The sequence below is a fragment of the Rutilus rutilus genome (assembly GCF_951802725.1).
Source record: "Rutilus rutilus genome assembly, chromosome: 6".
Lineage (NCBI taxonomy): Eukaryota > Metazoa > Chordata > Actinopteri > Cypriniformes > Leuciscidae > Rutilus > Rutilus rutilus.
In genome coordinates, this window is record NC_140214.1 from 42,498,880 (window position 1) to 42,514,383 (window position 15,504).

Consider the following 15,504-nt stretch of genomic DNA (forward strand, 5'->3'; position numbering starts at 1 on the left):
TATACTACCATAATCCAACACTGATCTTATCAGAGCCACATATATACTTTTAAGAGATGAACGACTGGCTCCCCACTCTCTTCCTGTCAAACATCTCATCACATTAATGACTTTTTTGCACTTGTCTTCCATTTTCTTTATATGTTCTGCAAATGTCAACCTTGCATCTAAAATCACTCCCAAAAACTTAATGGAACTTACCCTCTCTAACTCTCTCCCATACATCATTAGCTTAATTTCTTCCTGAATTCTTTTCCTGGTAAAAAAGACTGTCTGCGTCTTTTCTATTGAGAACCTAACGCCGGTTTCACACTGCATGCATTAGCAGAGCGTAAGCAGCGCAGGAGCAGTGCATATGGTGAGCAGGAGCAGGACACGCGCGTTTTGCTTTCACACTGCACTGCATTTGTTTGTCACGCGCGCCTGAACTGCGGGTTTTGTACAGACAGAGTAGGCTACTCTATAATGGATAAGTTGGCATTGCTTTATTTCGTTTTCAAATACATTTAAGATAAAATACTTGTCAAGAAGCTTATTTTATTAATAATTTCATTTATATAACTTTTGGTTCATCTTTGTTTTTATTGTTCGGGCAACAAGTTTGTTTTTGGACATTTGTTTTCTTTTTAAATAGTTTTTGGTCATTTGATTGACTGTTTAAAACACAATAGATATCATCAATGCGCTTTTTGGGTAAAACTGCGGTGTATTTTGGCCATGATCAATGCATTGTCACTTTAATTCAGCGTAAGCGGCGCGTTAAAAATAGACTGGGCGCCGAAACTATCGCGGCACTGCTGCTTCTGCTCTGCTCCTGCTACGCGCTGCAGCGCCGCTTCTGCGTGCGGTGTGAATGCACTCATTGAATAACATGGACGCCGAAAAAAATACGCGCTGCTCACGCGCCGCTGACGCTTGCGGTGTGAAACCGGCGTAACGCGAGTGAAACACTCGCAAGCGTCAGCGGCGCGTGAGCAGCGCGTATTTTTACCATAAACAGTCAATCAAATGACCAACAGCCATTTAAAAAGAAAACAAATGTCCAAAAACAAACTTGTTGCCAGAACAATAAAAACAAAGATGAACCAAAAGTTATATAAATGAAATTATTAATAAAATAAGCTTCTTGACAAGTCTTTTCTCTTAAAGGGGTCATATAATGGTACATGCACTTTTACAAGTTGATTGTACTGAAATGTGTGTTGGCAGTGCCTGTACACAACCATCATAAAATGATAAAAATCCATCCAGTGGTTTTTTTTAAATCTCCTTATATGTTTGACTCTCTCTGAAATCAAGCCGTTCGACCGTGTGACGTCACACGGTCGGACGCCCCTCCCACGATTGTGATTGACAGCTGCAGCGTTTCAACACAGACCCGCCCTCGCTCATGAGCGAGCTGTCAATCATAGTTCGCGCGTCATTGTTGATACCCTCACTGGAGCGCTGTCTATGAGCATAATGGCGTCTGCGATTGTTCTTCGGTGTAATAAGGAACACAGCAGTCATTTGGATGTTCCTAAATCCGAGCCGTTGAAGAAGCAGTGGCTGAGTTTTGTTTTTGAAGGGATATGCCCAAAGGATTGACGCGGGGATTCCCTCACAGGGATTCCCCACGATCGTCTGAGCTTTCCTGTTTGCGTGAATCATTTCACACCAGACAGCTTTACAAACGAGAAAAAACGGATCGGTACCAATGTGTTCCTGCTGAACCTCCAGAAGTGAGTGTGATGTTTTATTAACCTTTATATTAATAATTATATTAATCTTTGCAAATTTGCAAACCTTGCTGCACGCTTCATGATGAATGCATCTAAGCTTTACACTCCGGGTACATTACGGCATGTTTTCTATGTACGACGTTCTCAATATAATTCATAATCCCACGTTTATAATGAACAACGCGTGGTTATTGTGTTAGATACGGTGTAGGCACAGAACAGAGGGGCGGGGTGAGCAAAGCTCATTATCATTTAAAGACACATGCACTGAAACGGCGTGCTAAAAACAGAGCTGTTTTTGAGCAGGTGAAATTAGTGTTTTCTTACAATACTAATGAGAATTTTTAATTAAAGTATATTACAAACTTTTAATTTAGACCCTAAAGAATCATATTAGCTTGTACAAAAATGGCATTATATGACCCCTTTAAATGTATTTGAAAACGAAATAAAGCAATGAATTTTTCCATTATAGAGTAGCCTACTCTGTCTTTACAAAACCCGCAGTTCAGGCGCGCGTGACAAACGCTGCCAGTGTGAAAGCAAAACGCGCGTGTCCTGCTCCTGCTCACCATATGCACTGCTCCTGTCCTGCTTACGCTCTGCTAATGCATGCAGTGTGAAACCGGCGTAAATCCCCAGTCATAAGCCCATTCTACCACTTTATCAATTGCTTTCTGCACCTTCCTGACTGTGTAATCTATATTGCTTCCTCTTTTCCACACAGCCCCATCATCTGCAAACAATGATGTTCCAATGTCTTCTGGAACATTTACAAATACATCATTTATCATTATAATAAATAACAAAGGACTTATCACACTTCCTTGAGGTGTCCCGACTGTCTGCAACTGCAACTAAACACAAACGCGCACGCTAACGCAGGACCAAACCATTTCATGCAGATACAGGGGGGTGGTCGGTCAAAATGAAAGTTTACTTTTTGATCAATGGGATATTTAACTTTTATTGCCAAAATAAGTAAAATCAAAGACATCATTCAATGTATAATTATTTGAAATATACTTAATGATGATGATTTATATAGTGTATAATATACTTTTTTTTAAATTAGTTTTTACTCATTTGTTGGGGCCCCTGTCAGTCAGGGGCCCTTGGAATTGTCCTAACTTTTCCCCCCTATCCCATGGGAGAGAGTATAGTGTGGGGAGAAATTACCAAAAAATGGCAACAAAGGTGGGACCAAGAAATTAAAGGAAGACATCCATACTCAATTAAAAGAAGAGTTGGCAATGTAGAAAATAAGAGAGGAATCAGGAGAGAAGAAACTATTGTAAACAGATTAAGAATAGGGCATAATAAATTAAATAGTACTCTGCATATAATGGGGAAACATCCAACTGGGTTTTGTGATCAATGTCAAATACCTGAGACTGTAGAACGTGTTAGTTAATTGTTCAAAATATGAATTACAGAGAATAGTTATGATAAAAGACATGGAAAAAATAAGACTAATAGGACATGGAGTAAAGAGTATAATGGACTGCAGTAAAAGTGAACAAGGAATTAAATATTTGATTTGTTTTCTGACAAAATCGGGACTAATGACAAGAAAACGATGACTAAAAATACGTGAAATAACTAGAACCAGAAGATGGCAGTAATGCAACGTTAAGGATGCAAGCTGCCGTTAAAACCCAAAGAAGAAGAAGAAGAAGACACCTAAACCTGTCGCTCACTAATAACACTCGCGGCCATTTATGTGTTTAATCCACAATCCATCGAGACCAGCAAGAGATTCTGAGAACGACGCGCGCGGACTGACAACAAGCGTTACTGAGTTTAAAATACTGATAAACTCTCTTCTTAGTGGACAAGACTGCAAGTAAGTTTAATACACTCTCCATTACTGTCATTTGTAATTATTAGGAACTTCATATTGTATATTAAGCGAGATTTAAATGTGAAGTTACAGAAGGCTGTTCTTCTGCTACTCCGAACAGACGAAGAATCTGCCAGAAATTACAATCTTTTGAAGTTAAAACACAAAAAGTTTTATTGAGAAAGGTTTATTTAAAACAAATATGTTTCTGAAAGTTTTCTCCCATTTCCTCTTCAGTTTTAGGCTGTTGTTTTTGTGATGTGAAATCGAAAGTATTTTTGAAGCAGACATTTACAGTAGACAGACAGATGAAGCCTGACGGCAATGAACAACAATCTGCTGTTATTAAACTGAATATTTCAGTTCATATAGCAATTATGATTATGTAGAGTATGTCTATTATAATCCTGCTTACTTTTACTCAATCAGTTATTTTAGGATCATTTGAAAGTAATGAAATCAACCATCACTGTGAACTTTAAGTAATGATTAAATGACAAACGATTCAACAATTAATAAAGATTGGGTAAATATGATTGTAAAATAATAATAACTGCAATAGAGAATATAACAAATCAGCTTCAGTTTTCCCTCTCAAAGTTAAACACAATTGCTTTTCCTCAATGAATTCATATTTAGAGTCAGTTAAACTTATTAAACAATAGTGGTGGGCAGATCGAGGCTTTGTGAAGCAATGAAACAGTTGAATCAAGACACCCGTCTCAACGGTGACACCTAGTGGTCACTTGCAGGTGTTGATCTGAAACAACCTTGACAAGCCATTAAAAAAAATGTTTATTTTTTTTTATTATTGTATTTTTCTAATATGTGAAGCAAGCTTGTAACCTATAGGCTCCTCACTGTGCATAATGTTATTTTGGTCCTGCAAAATGAATATTAATAAAAGAAATCAAGCCACAATGTCTCACTTTTTTAGAGATTTTTTTTTTTTTTTTTTTAAATATTAATTTCTCTGCTGTGGAAGGACTTAGCCTACTATGTCACTATATCACCAAAAATCCGCTATCTCAAAATCAAACTCCTCTCACAAAAACCCACGAGGTCAATATGCATTGATTTCACTTTTATACAGATGTGCGATTGTGTGGTCTGTTCCCGACCGTGTCAATCAAACGCTGATTCGGCGGACCACACCTGATGAAACACTTAGTGAAACACTTCGAGGCTTCGTTTGGCCATAGTCACGTGACATGGGTGTTTTGAATCACGCTTCGGATCAGTGTTTCGAAACATCTGCGCTTCGGGATCTCGCAAATCTTCGGAACGACTGTTTCGCATCAGCCATCCCTATTAACCAATCAGAAATGATTAAGTCCATTCGGTTATTTTACATGGCAATATATTTGCTGTAACTCACTTTATTTTATAGATAGTTTTTGCTGTTGCTGTTGTTGATGATAACTCAGCATTCTTCATTACTGTCTTAAATAAGATGTTCTTCATCTGTGTAAAATGGTGTCATTTCCAGGTGATGCTGAAGGATTGAGTGTTTTCAGAAAGCAGTGCTGATCAGTTTTCAGTGTCAGTTTAGCTGCAGTATGTCAGAGGAAAGAGGAAAGGACTCTCTCTCTCAGATGAGTCTCTCAGAGAAACACAGGTAAGACTGCGTCTGTTTTCATCAGTTTAAACTCCACAGTCACTGGACTTTGTGTTTCCCTGTCAATAACACAACTTTAAGCATTGGTTTATATTTGCACATGCTTTGCACAACTTCCGTTTATAACATCTTAAAGGGATAGTTCACTTTGAAATAAAATTTTGGTATGTTTTAGCTTACCTCAAGGGCATCCAAGATGTAGGTGTCTTTGTTTCCGCAGTAGTTTCAATTTTGATATTTTTAGGTCAAACCGTTCTTGTCTGTCAGTCATTTAATGCAGGTCTATGGTCATTGTCTCAAAGAGCATGCACAGAGTCCAAATTAAACAATTCCCCATCGTAAGTACACATTGATGGCCTAAGACACGAAACGAGCGGTTTGTGTGAGAAAACGAACAGTATTTATATCGTTTTTACCTCTTATACACAGTCACGTCCAAGTGATCTGATCTGACGTGTACGCAGACTGGTGCATAGATATATACACTAGATGTCGCCTTGTCTACGGCAGTTCATTGGAACGAATGTCTTTAAGGCGACATCTAGTGTATATATCTATGCACCAGTCTGCGTACACGTCACACACCAGGATGCGCGCGCGCCGTCAGATCACTTGGACGTGGCTGTGTATAAGAGCTAAAAACGATATAAATACTGTTCGTTTTCTCACACAAACCGCTCGTTTCGTGTCTTAGGCCATCAATGTGTACTTACGATGGGAAATTGTTTAATTTGGACTCTGTGCATGCTCTTTGAGACAGTGACCATAGACCTGCATTTAATGACTGACAGACAAGAACGGTTTGACCTAAAAATATCAAAATTGAAACTACTGCGGAAACAAAGACACCTACATCTTGGATGCCCTTGAGGTAAGCTAAAACATACCAACATTTTATTTCAAAGTGAACTATCCCTTTAAATTAACTCTGACATTGTCTATAAAGCTCTGTTTGCTCTATAGAAAATGTCACAGTTAATAATTTGTTAATAACCTTCTAGATGCTGAATTACTCCAAATAAATGACTTTAGTTTTTAGATCATAAAATTATTGGCAGACATTAGGAAACAACTATACACTTAATTTAATTCAAGTATGCTAACACAACTGTGTCACACAGACATTTCTGTCAATAAACAAAAACTTGAAATGTTCTCATAAATTAGAGTGAAGTATTTTTTTAACATATTTAATCTCTCTCATGTATATTAAAGAAATCGGTAAACTAATGTGAGCCAGTAAAATAAAATGATTAACTATAAAACAGTAAAGTGTGTGTATTTCTGTGGAGGATTAGATAAAGACACAGATGTGTTTCACACACAGTTGATCTCTTTACTAAAGTGTTTTCTCTCTCTCTCTGTTCTTTGTGTCATCAGTGTAAGATCAGGCTCACATGTGTCCAGCTCTGTGTCTCTGAAGAGTGATCAGTCTAAAGGTGGAGGACCAACAGACTTCAGTGAGAAAACACCATCATCTAATAAAAGGTATTTTGTGTGTTTACATTACATTATATTGTTGTATTATTTGTCCACAGTGGTGTATATGATTGATCTTGACTGAATAAAACAATAAGTCACAATAAAACTCAATTCCTGGGAACCTTATGAAACTCATTTTAGTAACACAATTACACAGGCAAATGCACAGCTATACTGCATTTAATTAGTATTTGCAACAGAAAACCTTTTCAAATGAGACTGTAGTATCTCCTTTACTAAAGTGTTTTCTCTCTCTCTCTGTTCTTTGTGTCATCAGTGTAAGATCAGGCTCACATGTGTCCAGCTCTGTGTCTCTGAAGAGTGATCGGTCTAAAGATGGACATCCACCAAACTTCAGTGAGAAAACACCATCATCTAATAAAAGGTATTTCATGAGTTTCTAATTTTTTGTCACACATTGACTGTGTTTAAAAGTTATATCAGTGAATACAAATCATTAAACATGTTTAGATTAAAAATATATCAGAGTATTCACAGCTTACAGGAACTCTTTTTTTCCTACTGCAATTTCTATTTTAAATAAGACCAAATTGTTGTATTAGTATATTGTATTTAAGCCTTTGTTTATTTAATTACAAGGTACTTTTTGTGGTACAAGGTGTTTTGTGATGTGTGTGATTGTACTGTGTATATGTGAGCCTTTTAACTGTCTTTAACAAATGTCTATCACTGTTTGATAGATAATAAAAAAAATTTTCTCTCTCTGTGTATTTATATGATTACAGGGTTCAATATGAGACATTAGACTCAGACGTTCAGACTCACAAGAACTTCAAAGACAATCTCCTAGGGATCTTCCAAGTAGGAAAACACATTTTTATTAATGTTCTTTTTTTTTTTTTTTTTTACAAATATGTTATGACATTTAAAAAAAAAAATCTAATTCCCCCAGATCACAATTTTTTTCTTTCTTTTTTTTGTTTTCTTTACAGATATTATAGTTATTGAATAAATGGTGTTGACCAAATGTAGATGTAGAATTTGGTTTGAATTGGGTTATTCTGTCTTTTTACTTACTTTTGTTTGTAGGATCTTGAGAGCAAAATAATCACATTTCTGAAGAATGAACTGCAGAAGTTAAAGAAAATATTACAAAAAGAGAACACACAACACTTTGTGAAGGACTTTATTGAGAACAGATCCAGTATCAAAGAATCAGCTCTTGATCTCACACTACATTACCTGAGAGAGATGAAGCAAGATGAAGCTGCTGATGCTCTAGAAGGTAAGAGACTCATGATCATCTGTCTGATTGTCTCTTATAAATGTAGGAGAGAAAATGAAGACTAAAACTATCTATTTTCTGTTCCTGTGTTTAGAAGAGCTGTTCTTCATTCCTCAGCTGAAATGTGGCCTAAAGAAGAAGTATCAATGTGTGTTTGAAGGAATTGCGAAGCAAGGTGACTCCACACTTCTGAATAACATCTACACAGATCTCTATATCACTCAGGGCGGCAGTGAACAGGTCAATACTGAACATGAGGTGAGACAGATTGAAGTTGCTTCCAGGCGTCATGAAGCACAAGAGATACAGGTTGAATGCACACATTTGTTTGAAGCTCCTGAACAAGACGAGGAGATCCGAACTGTACTGACAAAAGGAGTCGCTGGCATCGGGAAATCAGTCTCTGTGCAAAAGTTTGTTCTGGACTGGGCTGAAGGAAAAGAAAATCAAGATATCAGCTTCATATTTCCTCTTCCATTCAGAGAGATGAACTTAAAGGAGAAAGAAAAACTAAGTTTGATGGACCTTATTACTCAATTTTTCCCAGAGACAAAAGGACTGAACCTTACAAGAAGGAATCAATTCAAAGTGCTGTTCATCCTTGATGGACTGGACGAATGTCGCCTTCCTCTGAAGTTTGATTGTAATGAGACGTGGAGTGATGTATCGTCACCAGCCTCACTGGATGTTCTCCTAACGAACCTCATGAAGGGAAATCTGCTTCCTTGTGCTCTCCTCTGGATCACCACCAGACCAGCAGCTGCCAGTAAGATTCCTCCTGACTGTATCGACCGGCTGACAGAGATACGAGGATTCAGTGACGCACAAAAGCAAGTGTACTTCAAAAAAAGATTCACTGATCAGAATCAGGCCAACACAATCCTAGATCACATTAAACAATCAAAGAGTCTCTTTATCATGTGCCACATCCCAGTCTTCTGCTGGATTTCAGCCACGGTTCTCCAGAACATTCTGGAGGAGAAAAGAAATAATGATGTGAAAAACACTCAGGCTGATGAGATCTCTAAAACACTGCAGGAATCAAACACTGAAGACACTCCCAAGACTCTGACACAAATGTACACACACTTTCTCCGCTTTCAGATCCAGCAGAGCCGCCGAAAGTATGATGGAGAATACACACCAGATGTTTCCTGGGATAAAGACGCCATCCTTTCACTGGGGAAACTGGCATTTCATCAGCTGGAAAGAAACAACCTGATCTTCTATGACACAGACCTGGAAGCCTGTGGTATTGACGTCTATAAGGCATCAGTGTACTCAGGCATGTGTACCCAGATCTTTAAGGAGGAAACAGGGATCGTTCTTGGTACCATGTACTGCTTTGTTCACTTGAGCATTCAAGAGTTTATTGCAGCCCTTTATGCACATCTGTTTCTAGACATCAACAAGACAAGTGTGTTTGATCATGAGTCTACAGAACAGGAAAACAGAAATGAAACCATGACTGATTTTCTCAAGACTGCAGTGGACAAGGCGCTCGAGAGTGACAATGGACACCTGGACCTTTTCCTTCGCTTCCTCCTTGGTCTGTCACTCCAGTCCAATCGACGACTCTTACGAGGTCTGTTGACACAGCAAGACGACAAGGCGCTCCAGAGGGACAATGGACACCTGAACATTTTCCGTCGCTTCCGCCTCGGTCTGTCACTCCAGTCCAATCGACGACCCTTACGAGGTTTGTTGACACAGCAAGACGGCAATGACCAGAGCAACAAGGAAATAGTTCAGTACATCAAGCAGAAACTAGAAGATGATCTTCCTGCAGAGAGATCCATCAATCTGTTCTACTGTCTGAATGAACTGAACGACCAAACTCTGGTGAAAGAGATTCAGACCCACCTTAGCAAAGGAAGTCTCTCATCTGGTGACCTTTCACCTGCCCAGTGGTCTGCTTTAGCCTTTGTGTTGTTGACATCAGAGGAAGAGCTGGAGGAGTTTGAGCTTCAGAAATTCAAGAAATCAGACGAGTGTCTCATTAGATTATCGGCAGTCATCAAAACCTCCAGAAGAGCTCTGTAAGTCTTTTAATATATTTTGTCATGTTTTGCTCTCATCTGAAAATGTCTTCATCTACATTACTCTATAGTGATTCCTCATCATGAACATGAACTTATCCCTGTAAAGCCTGAGATATATGAAATAATAGTCTGATTTTTTATTATTTTTTTATTTTATTTTAGTGGAGACAGTTTATCAAACCTTTAGAAAAAATATAAAATACCTTGTAAAAACGTTTGCATGTTTTACATCATATGATACACCAGACTGTTATGACTTATATAGAATTATATATCAGCTCATACTTATACTTGAGGGGAAAAAAGTATATATTTTATTCATATACCCAAACTGGGGGAAAGAATGCTATTTGGTACATATGTTATTTATATTGCCAAAATGAAAGATGAAATCTTTCTGAAATTTTGAAAGGTTATAATATAAAACATTGATATTTTTATAAAACAGGCTATACATACATTATACATTACTAATACATCAATGGTTGTTACTGTATCTCCCAATAATTTGATATTTTAAATGCTTAGTTTATGTAAAAAGTGTTTATGTAAAAAAATTATAATGGAAAATATATTTAATATTTATTTTTTGAAAAAAGTATTGAATGTGCTCCATCTAATTCTGTGATGTGATTTATTTCCCTTGTAGGTTAAATGATTGTAACTTAACATACAAAAGCTGTTCAGCTCTGGCTGCAGTTCTTGGATCAGATGCCAATCTGAAAGAGCTGAACATGAACAATAATAATCTGCAGGATTCAGGAGTGAAGCTGCTCTGCACTGGGCTGAAGAAGTGTAAATTAGAGATACTGAGGTAAGTTGAGCCACAGGAGTCACATGACGAGAGTGAGGCTCGATGACTGACAGAGCGATGCTGGAGACAAAAGCGCAAGAGAAATTCTTGGTTACTAATGTACGCCTCATTCCCTAATAGAGGAAACAGAGACATTATGTTAAAGACTGACAAATGGGGTCAGTTCCAATCACCTCTGAGTTCTAGAAAAATGGCCAGTGGAATTTGCATGCCCAGCAACTCCCCTGTACATACGGCTGTATAAGATGGCGGCACACATCCACTCATTCAGGTTTATGCTGAGGAGCCGAGACGGGGTCCCGGCCATTCAGTGGGATAGTTCAGGATTGTGGCAGGAGGTACATAACGTCTCTATTCCCTCCATCAGGGGGCTAACAAATGGGGTCCCTAATTCGTAACTTCTTTATGACCCCATGAATGCCCAAAATGCTAGTCCTTCATGCCAACGGGATGGTAGGGACAGGGCTTACCATGGAGATGGTCATAGCTGCTGTTCTTGATTATGTTAGTTCACAGGAAGAGTTCTTTGGCTCTCTTCCTCATTTTCCTTACAGCCATAAAAAATATTGGAAACTAGCGAACATAACATAGGGAAACTGCTCTTTATGCTGAAGCGCCACGTGGGGAATCGCTGCACTTATCCATGCAAATACGTCAGTGAAACAGCACTGAATGTGCCGTAGACCACCAGAAAGAGGGGCTTCCTTATTGTAGAGGCGACTGGAAGAGCGATCATTCAGATTTATATTGTTCAGGTTTAACTGATTAATCAGCTGAATGTTTTCCTCTCTGTTCTAGACTCTCTAACTGCAGAGTGACAGAAGAAGGTTATAAAGCTCTGGCTTCAGCTCTGAGATCAAACCCTTCACACCTGATAGAGCTGGATCTCACAGGAAATGATCCTGGACAATCAGGAGTGAAGCAGCTCAATGATTTACTACAGGATCCAGACTGTCAACTGAAGACACTGAGGTGACACAGGATGAAATAATTAACTAAATTAGCTCTATGCAGGCTAAATATTCATAACTAATATATTATTTTAGTTATACAATAAGCTGGACAATTTGTTGCATCAAGATCAGATCAAATGCTATGGGCTCTGTCATGATGATGATAACCGTCAACACAGTTTAGTTGTGATACGAGCTACAGGTCAAGTAGACATTATGGGTCAGTATATGTGCTGATATTCTGGAGTATGTTATACCTTGAAAATTAACATGGACAATTTAGTTTTTGTGCACACTTGTCATAAAAAATTCTAGATAACCTTTTCACTAGTTTGCCTGCCCATTCAGCCTTAAAGATTAATAGTAAACTAACTTGGCTTGCCGTCCTTGGAGGAGGCTCGTAAAAGTATTGCAAAGACAGCAAGCTGGGCAATAAACCGTGAATGGTTTGGCGATATAGGTATAGGTAGAAAAGACTTAAGACATTAAGCACTCTCCCCCTCAAAGATGAGTAGAATATTTAGCTGAAGTCACTATGGAGAAATATACAGTGGCTCATGGGGTGAATCTCTTGTGGAAGCTAAGAAAAAACGAAGGGGCTCCTGCGGGGAGCAGGGGTAGAAATCACTGATGTGGCAGTGAAAAGAATGGAGGTTATTGCGAGCGGAGTGAGAAATCATTGCTGTGCCAGTTAGAAATATAATTTTCTTTTAAAGTTGGTGCAAAATTGCTGTTGCGGCAGCAAGATACATTTTTATTCTGAAAGCTGGTGTGAGAGCTGTGGCTGAAATCACTGCTGCGGCAGTGAGAAACAAAGTTCAATCTGAAAGCTGGTGTGAGACCGCTTGCTGAAATCATTACTGTGGTAATGAGAGAAAAATACTCTGAAAGCTGGTGTGAGACCAGTTGCTGAAATCACTACTGTGGTAACGAGAGAAAAGTACTCTGAAAGCTGGCGTGAGAGCTGTGGCTGAAATCACTGTTGTGGCAGTGATAAATGAAGTTTACTCTGAAAGCTGGCGTGAGACCAGTTGCCAACATCACTACTGCGGTAATGAGAGAGATGTACTCAGGGCCATCGCCAGAACATATAGAATGGGGGGCATTTAATTTTCATGGGGGAGGGCACACTTTTTTATGATCTTCAAAACAGACATTCAACAAAACAATAACATCCTGTATTTAGCCTAATAAAACAGAAATAGACCAAGTTCTATATTATAACAACGCCAGAACACAAAGTAAAATGTAAAAGAAAATTAATTTTAAAAACACATTTTCTAATCATAGGTGGAGGGTGAACCAACACCATGAGGATATGCGATTCCCCTTTAAAAACATTTACCATTTACAGGATTTGGCATGGCAGAAAACTTGCATAGAGCGCTCATTTTATAATAATAAAGCGGTTATACAATTTCATTGTGATTTCACAAAGTTCCATCATTATCAGTTAAGCTGATGCACAACGAATGTCTTACTGCTTATTATAACGAGAGGATTGCCAATATTCTTCATTACGGAGAGAACTGATCCTAGACCAGCATTTATGGACAGCTTTTCCTTCTAAAAGCAATCAGAATCATATGGAAGCTTGTTTCCACCACAGAATAAAAATAAATAAAAGATAATTGCGACTTTTTATCTCACAATTCTGGAAAAAAAAATGCACTCATTTGCGAGTTTATCTCACAATTCTATTATACATGCAATTACAACTATCTTTATTAGGGATGGGCATTTCAAGCAAAAATAATATTCGATGATCGCTGGGAATTATTCGATTATTACTCAAAAATCGCCCCACATGCTCACTGGTAAAACGTGGTCGCTCAAATACCGGTCCGACATTAAATTTCTCTGTACTTTAATAGGCTATACGTGTTGTAGCCAGTAAAGGAAACATAGGCTATCTAGTTTCAAATTTATGTTTAAATATATAATGTTATTTTTAAATTTCATCTATGTTGATTATATGAAAAGGGAACAGCATGAGTAAGATAGGATCATAAGATGCGCACTATATCGGAAGACATATTGGCCCTCATTTATCAAAAGTGCGTACACCAAATTTCCAGCGTACACCTGGCGTACACCCAAAACCACGGTGACTTTGAGATTTATCAATATGGACGTTGGCGTACGGCACGCTCAAATCCTACGCCAGCTCAGGAGGTGGTGTACATGTACGCACGTTTTGAGTTAGTGTGGAAATGCGCAGAAAAACAATTCCTAACACCACAAAACGCACTTACAAACTAAAAGATATGATAGGTTATGACCCACTGTAAAAAAAACAACAACATAGGGATGTTAACCGATGACCGTTTGACCGATGGTTGACCGTATCAACGTTAACCGATTAAAGTTGTCGGTAGTCGGTTAAAAAAAAAAAATCTCTAAATTAGACAGTGGACTAAACGCTACTAGGCTACAGTTAGCCATCTCATTCCAAGATCTTTTTGTGTGAAGTGAACAAATCCCTCACACTCAATTTTTCATAACTCGCCTGTTTGTAGGCTACTTAATAAACCAATAAAAACATTTGGTTTTCTGTGTCGGCTGCAAAGATGAAGTCTGACTCGTGATCTTCGCAGTAGTGAACGCGCCGGAGAGAAATACACATTTCATACAGATTAGGCCTAAATCATTTTATTTTGTTTTGAATGGTTCTGTTTAAAAGTAGAGATTTCTGTAGATAATAGATATATTTCTATTTTTTTTTAGGTGTGTGAGGCGATCAGTCTACCTAATACGTTGAGTTTCGGTTCATGGATGATAGCTTAACGTTATCCAGTTCAGGCGCTGGCGCTCCATGTCGTGATTATCTCTGCTATTTACTTTTTATTTATTAAATCCAGAAAATTGGATAATGAAACACTGATTAAAATTAAGATACAATTAATACAAAACGAAATTCGCTTTAAAGAAAGGCTTTGTGCTTTCTGTTTGAGGTCTCTGTGAAAGTTTTAAAGCATGCCGTTTTCAGAGCGGTCGCATCCGTTATGGATAACTGTCACGTAACATTGTTTTTTCCTCATAAATGCGAACACGAAAAATAAAAGACAAAAGACTTTTTAAAAAAGACAACCATCCACAGGCAAAGTATACCTTTTTTTTTTTTCAGTAATAAAAAGGCTTTCAATGACAAAAAAAAATAATAATTCAGACTGACAAAATAATAAAAATGACATTCTTCTTCTTTTAAATAATAATAATAATAATAATAATAATAATACAAATAATAATAACGACATTCTTCTTCTAAATAACAATAAGCGTCATTAATAATAAAAATCATAAATAATAATAATAATAATAATACAAATTGTCATGCAGTTATTAATGTGAATGAATGGTACTCCACATCACATCATCATCATTATTGTTCACCCCAATACATGTGACGTGATACGAAATTAAATACTAATTGTTTCAAAACACATGCTGTAAAATAATGCATTGTGATAGGTCATTTGCTCATCCAACGTCGGAGAAGTTTCTCTTCTTTGCTGTCTTCCGTGTGTCCATTGCGTAAAATGAGGGCGTGGGGGAAGCGGAGACTTGAATATATAAGGGCGTGTTATTCTAATTACGATCGTTTTCAGCCGCGGCATTTATCAAGGGCAGGTATTGCGTACACCTGGATTTCAAAGGTACGCACAGCTTCATAAATCAGGCGATGAGAGGAGTGTAAGCATAATCTTACGCCAATATATACGCCCATTTCTACGCAAGAATGATAAATGAGGGCCATTGAGTGGGTCAGACATGATTTTGACCAC

At 37.9% G+C, this 15,504-nt stretch overlaps 2 protein-coding genes across 2 annotated transcripts in view; both read left to right on the forward strand.

The window, feature by feature from the left end:
• Positions 1–3,428: 3,428 nt before the first annotated feature.
• LOC311292414 (protein NLRC3-like) lies at positions 3,429–9,953 on the forward strand (the record flags this gene model as incomplete). Its single annotated transcript, XM_084412082.1, has 7 exons — positions 3,429–3,567; positions 5,054–5,182; positions 6,563–6,670; positions 6,942–7,049; positions 7,411–7,486; positions 7,715–7,910; positions 8,005–9,953. The coding sequence occupies exons 2-7, from the start codon at positions 5,124–5,126 to the stop codon at positions 9,951–9,953; spliced, it is 2,496 nt and encodes an 831-aa protein (XP_084268208.1). The 5' UTR covers positions 3,429–3,567; positions 5,054–5,123.
• A 79-nt stretch (positions 9,954–10,032) lies between these two features.
• The window catches only part of LOC311292415 (ribonuclease inhibitor-like), a gene marked incomplete at its 5' end in the record, with an annotated part of 35,411 nt that continues 29,939 nt past the window's right edge, over positions 10,033–15,504 (forward strand). The window contains 3 exons of the mRNA XM_084412083.1: positions 10,033–10,052; positions 10,602–10,766; positions 11,565–11,738. Coding sequence (XP_084268209.1) covers positions 10,033–10,052; positions 10,602–10,766; positions 11,565–11,738 — 359 coding nt within the window. The remainder of the gene's footprint in view (positions 10,053–10,601; positions 10,767–11,564; positions 11,739–15,504) is intronic.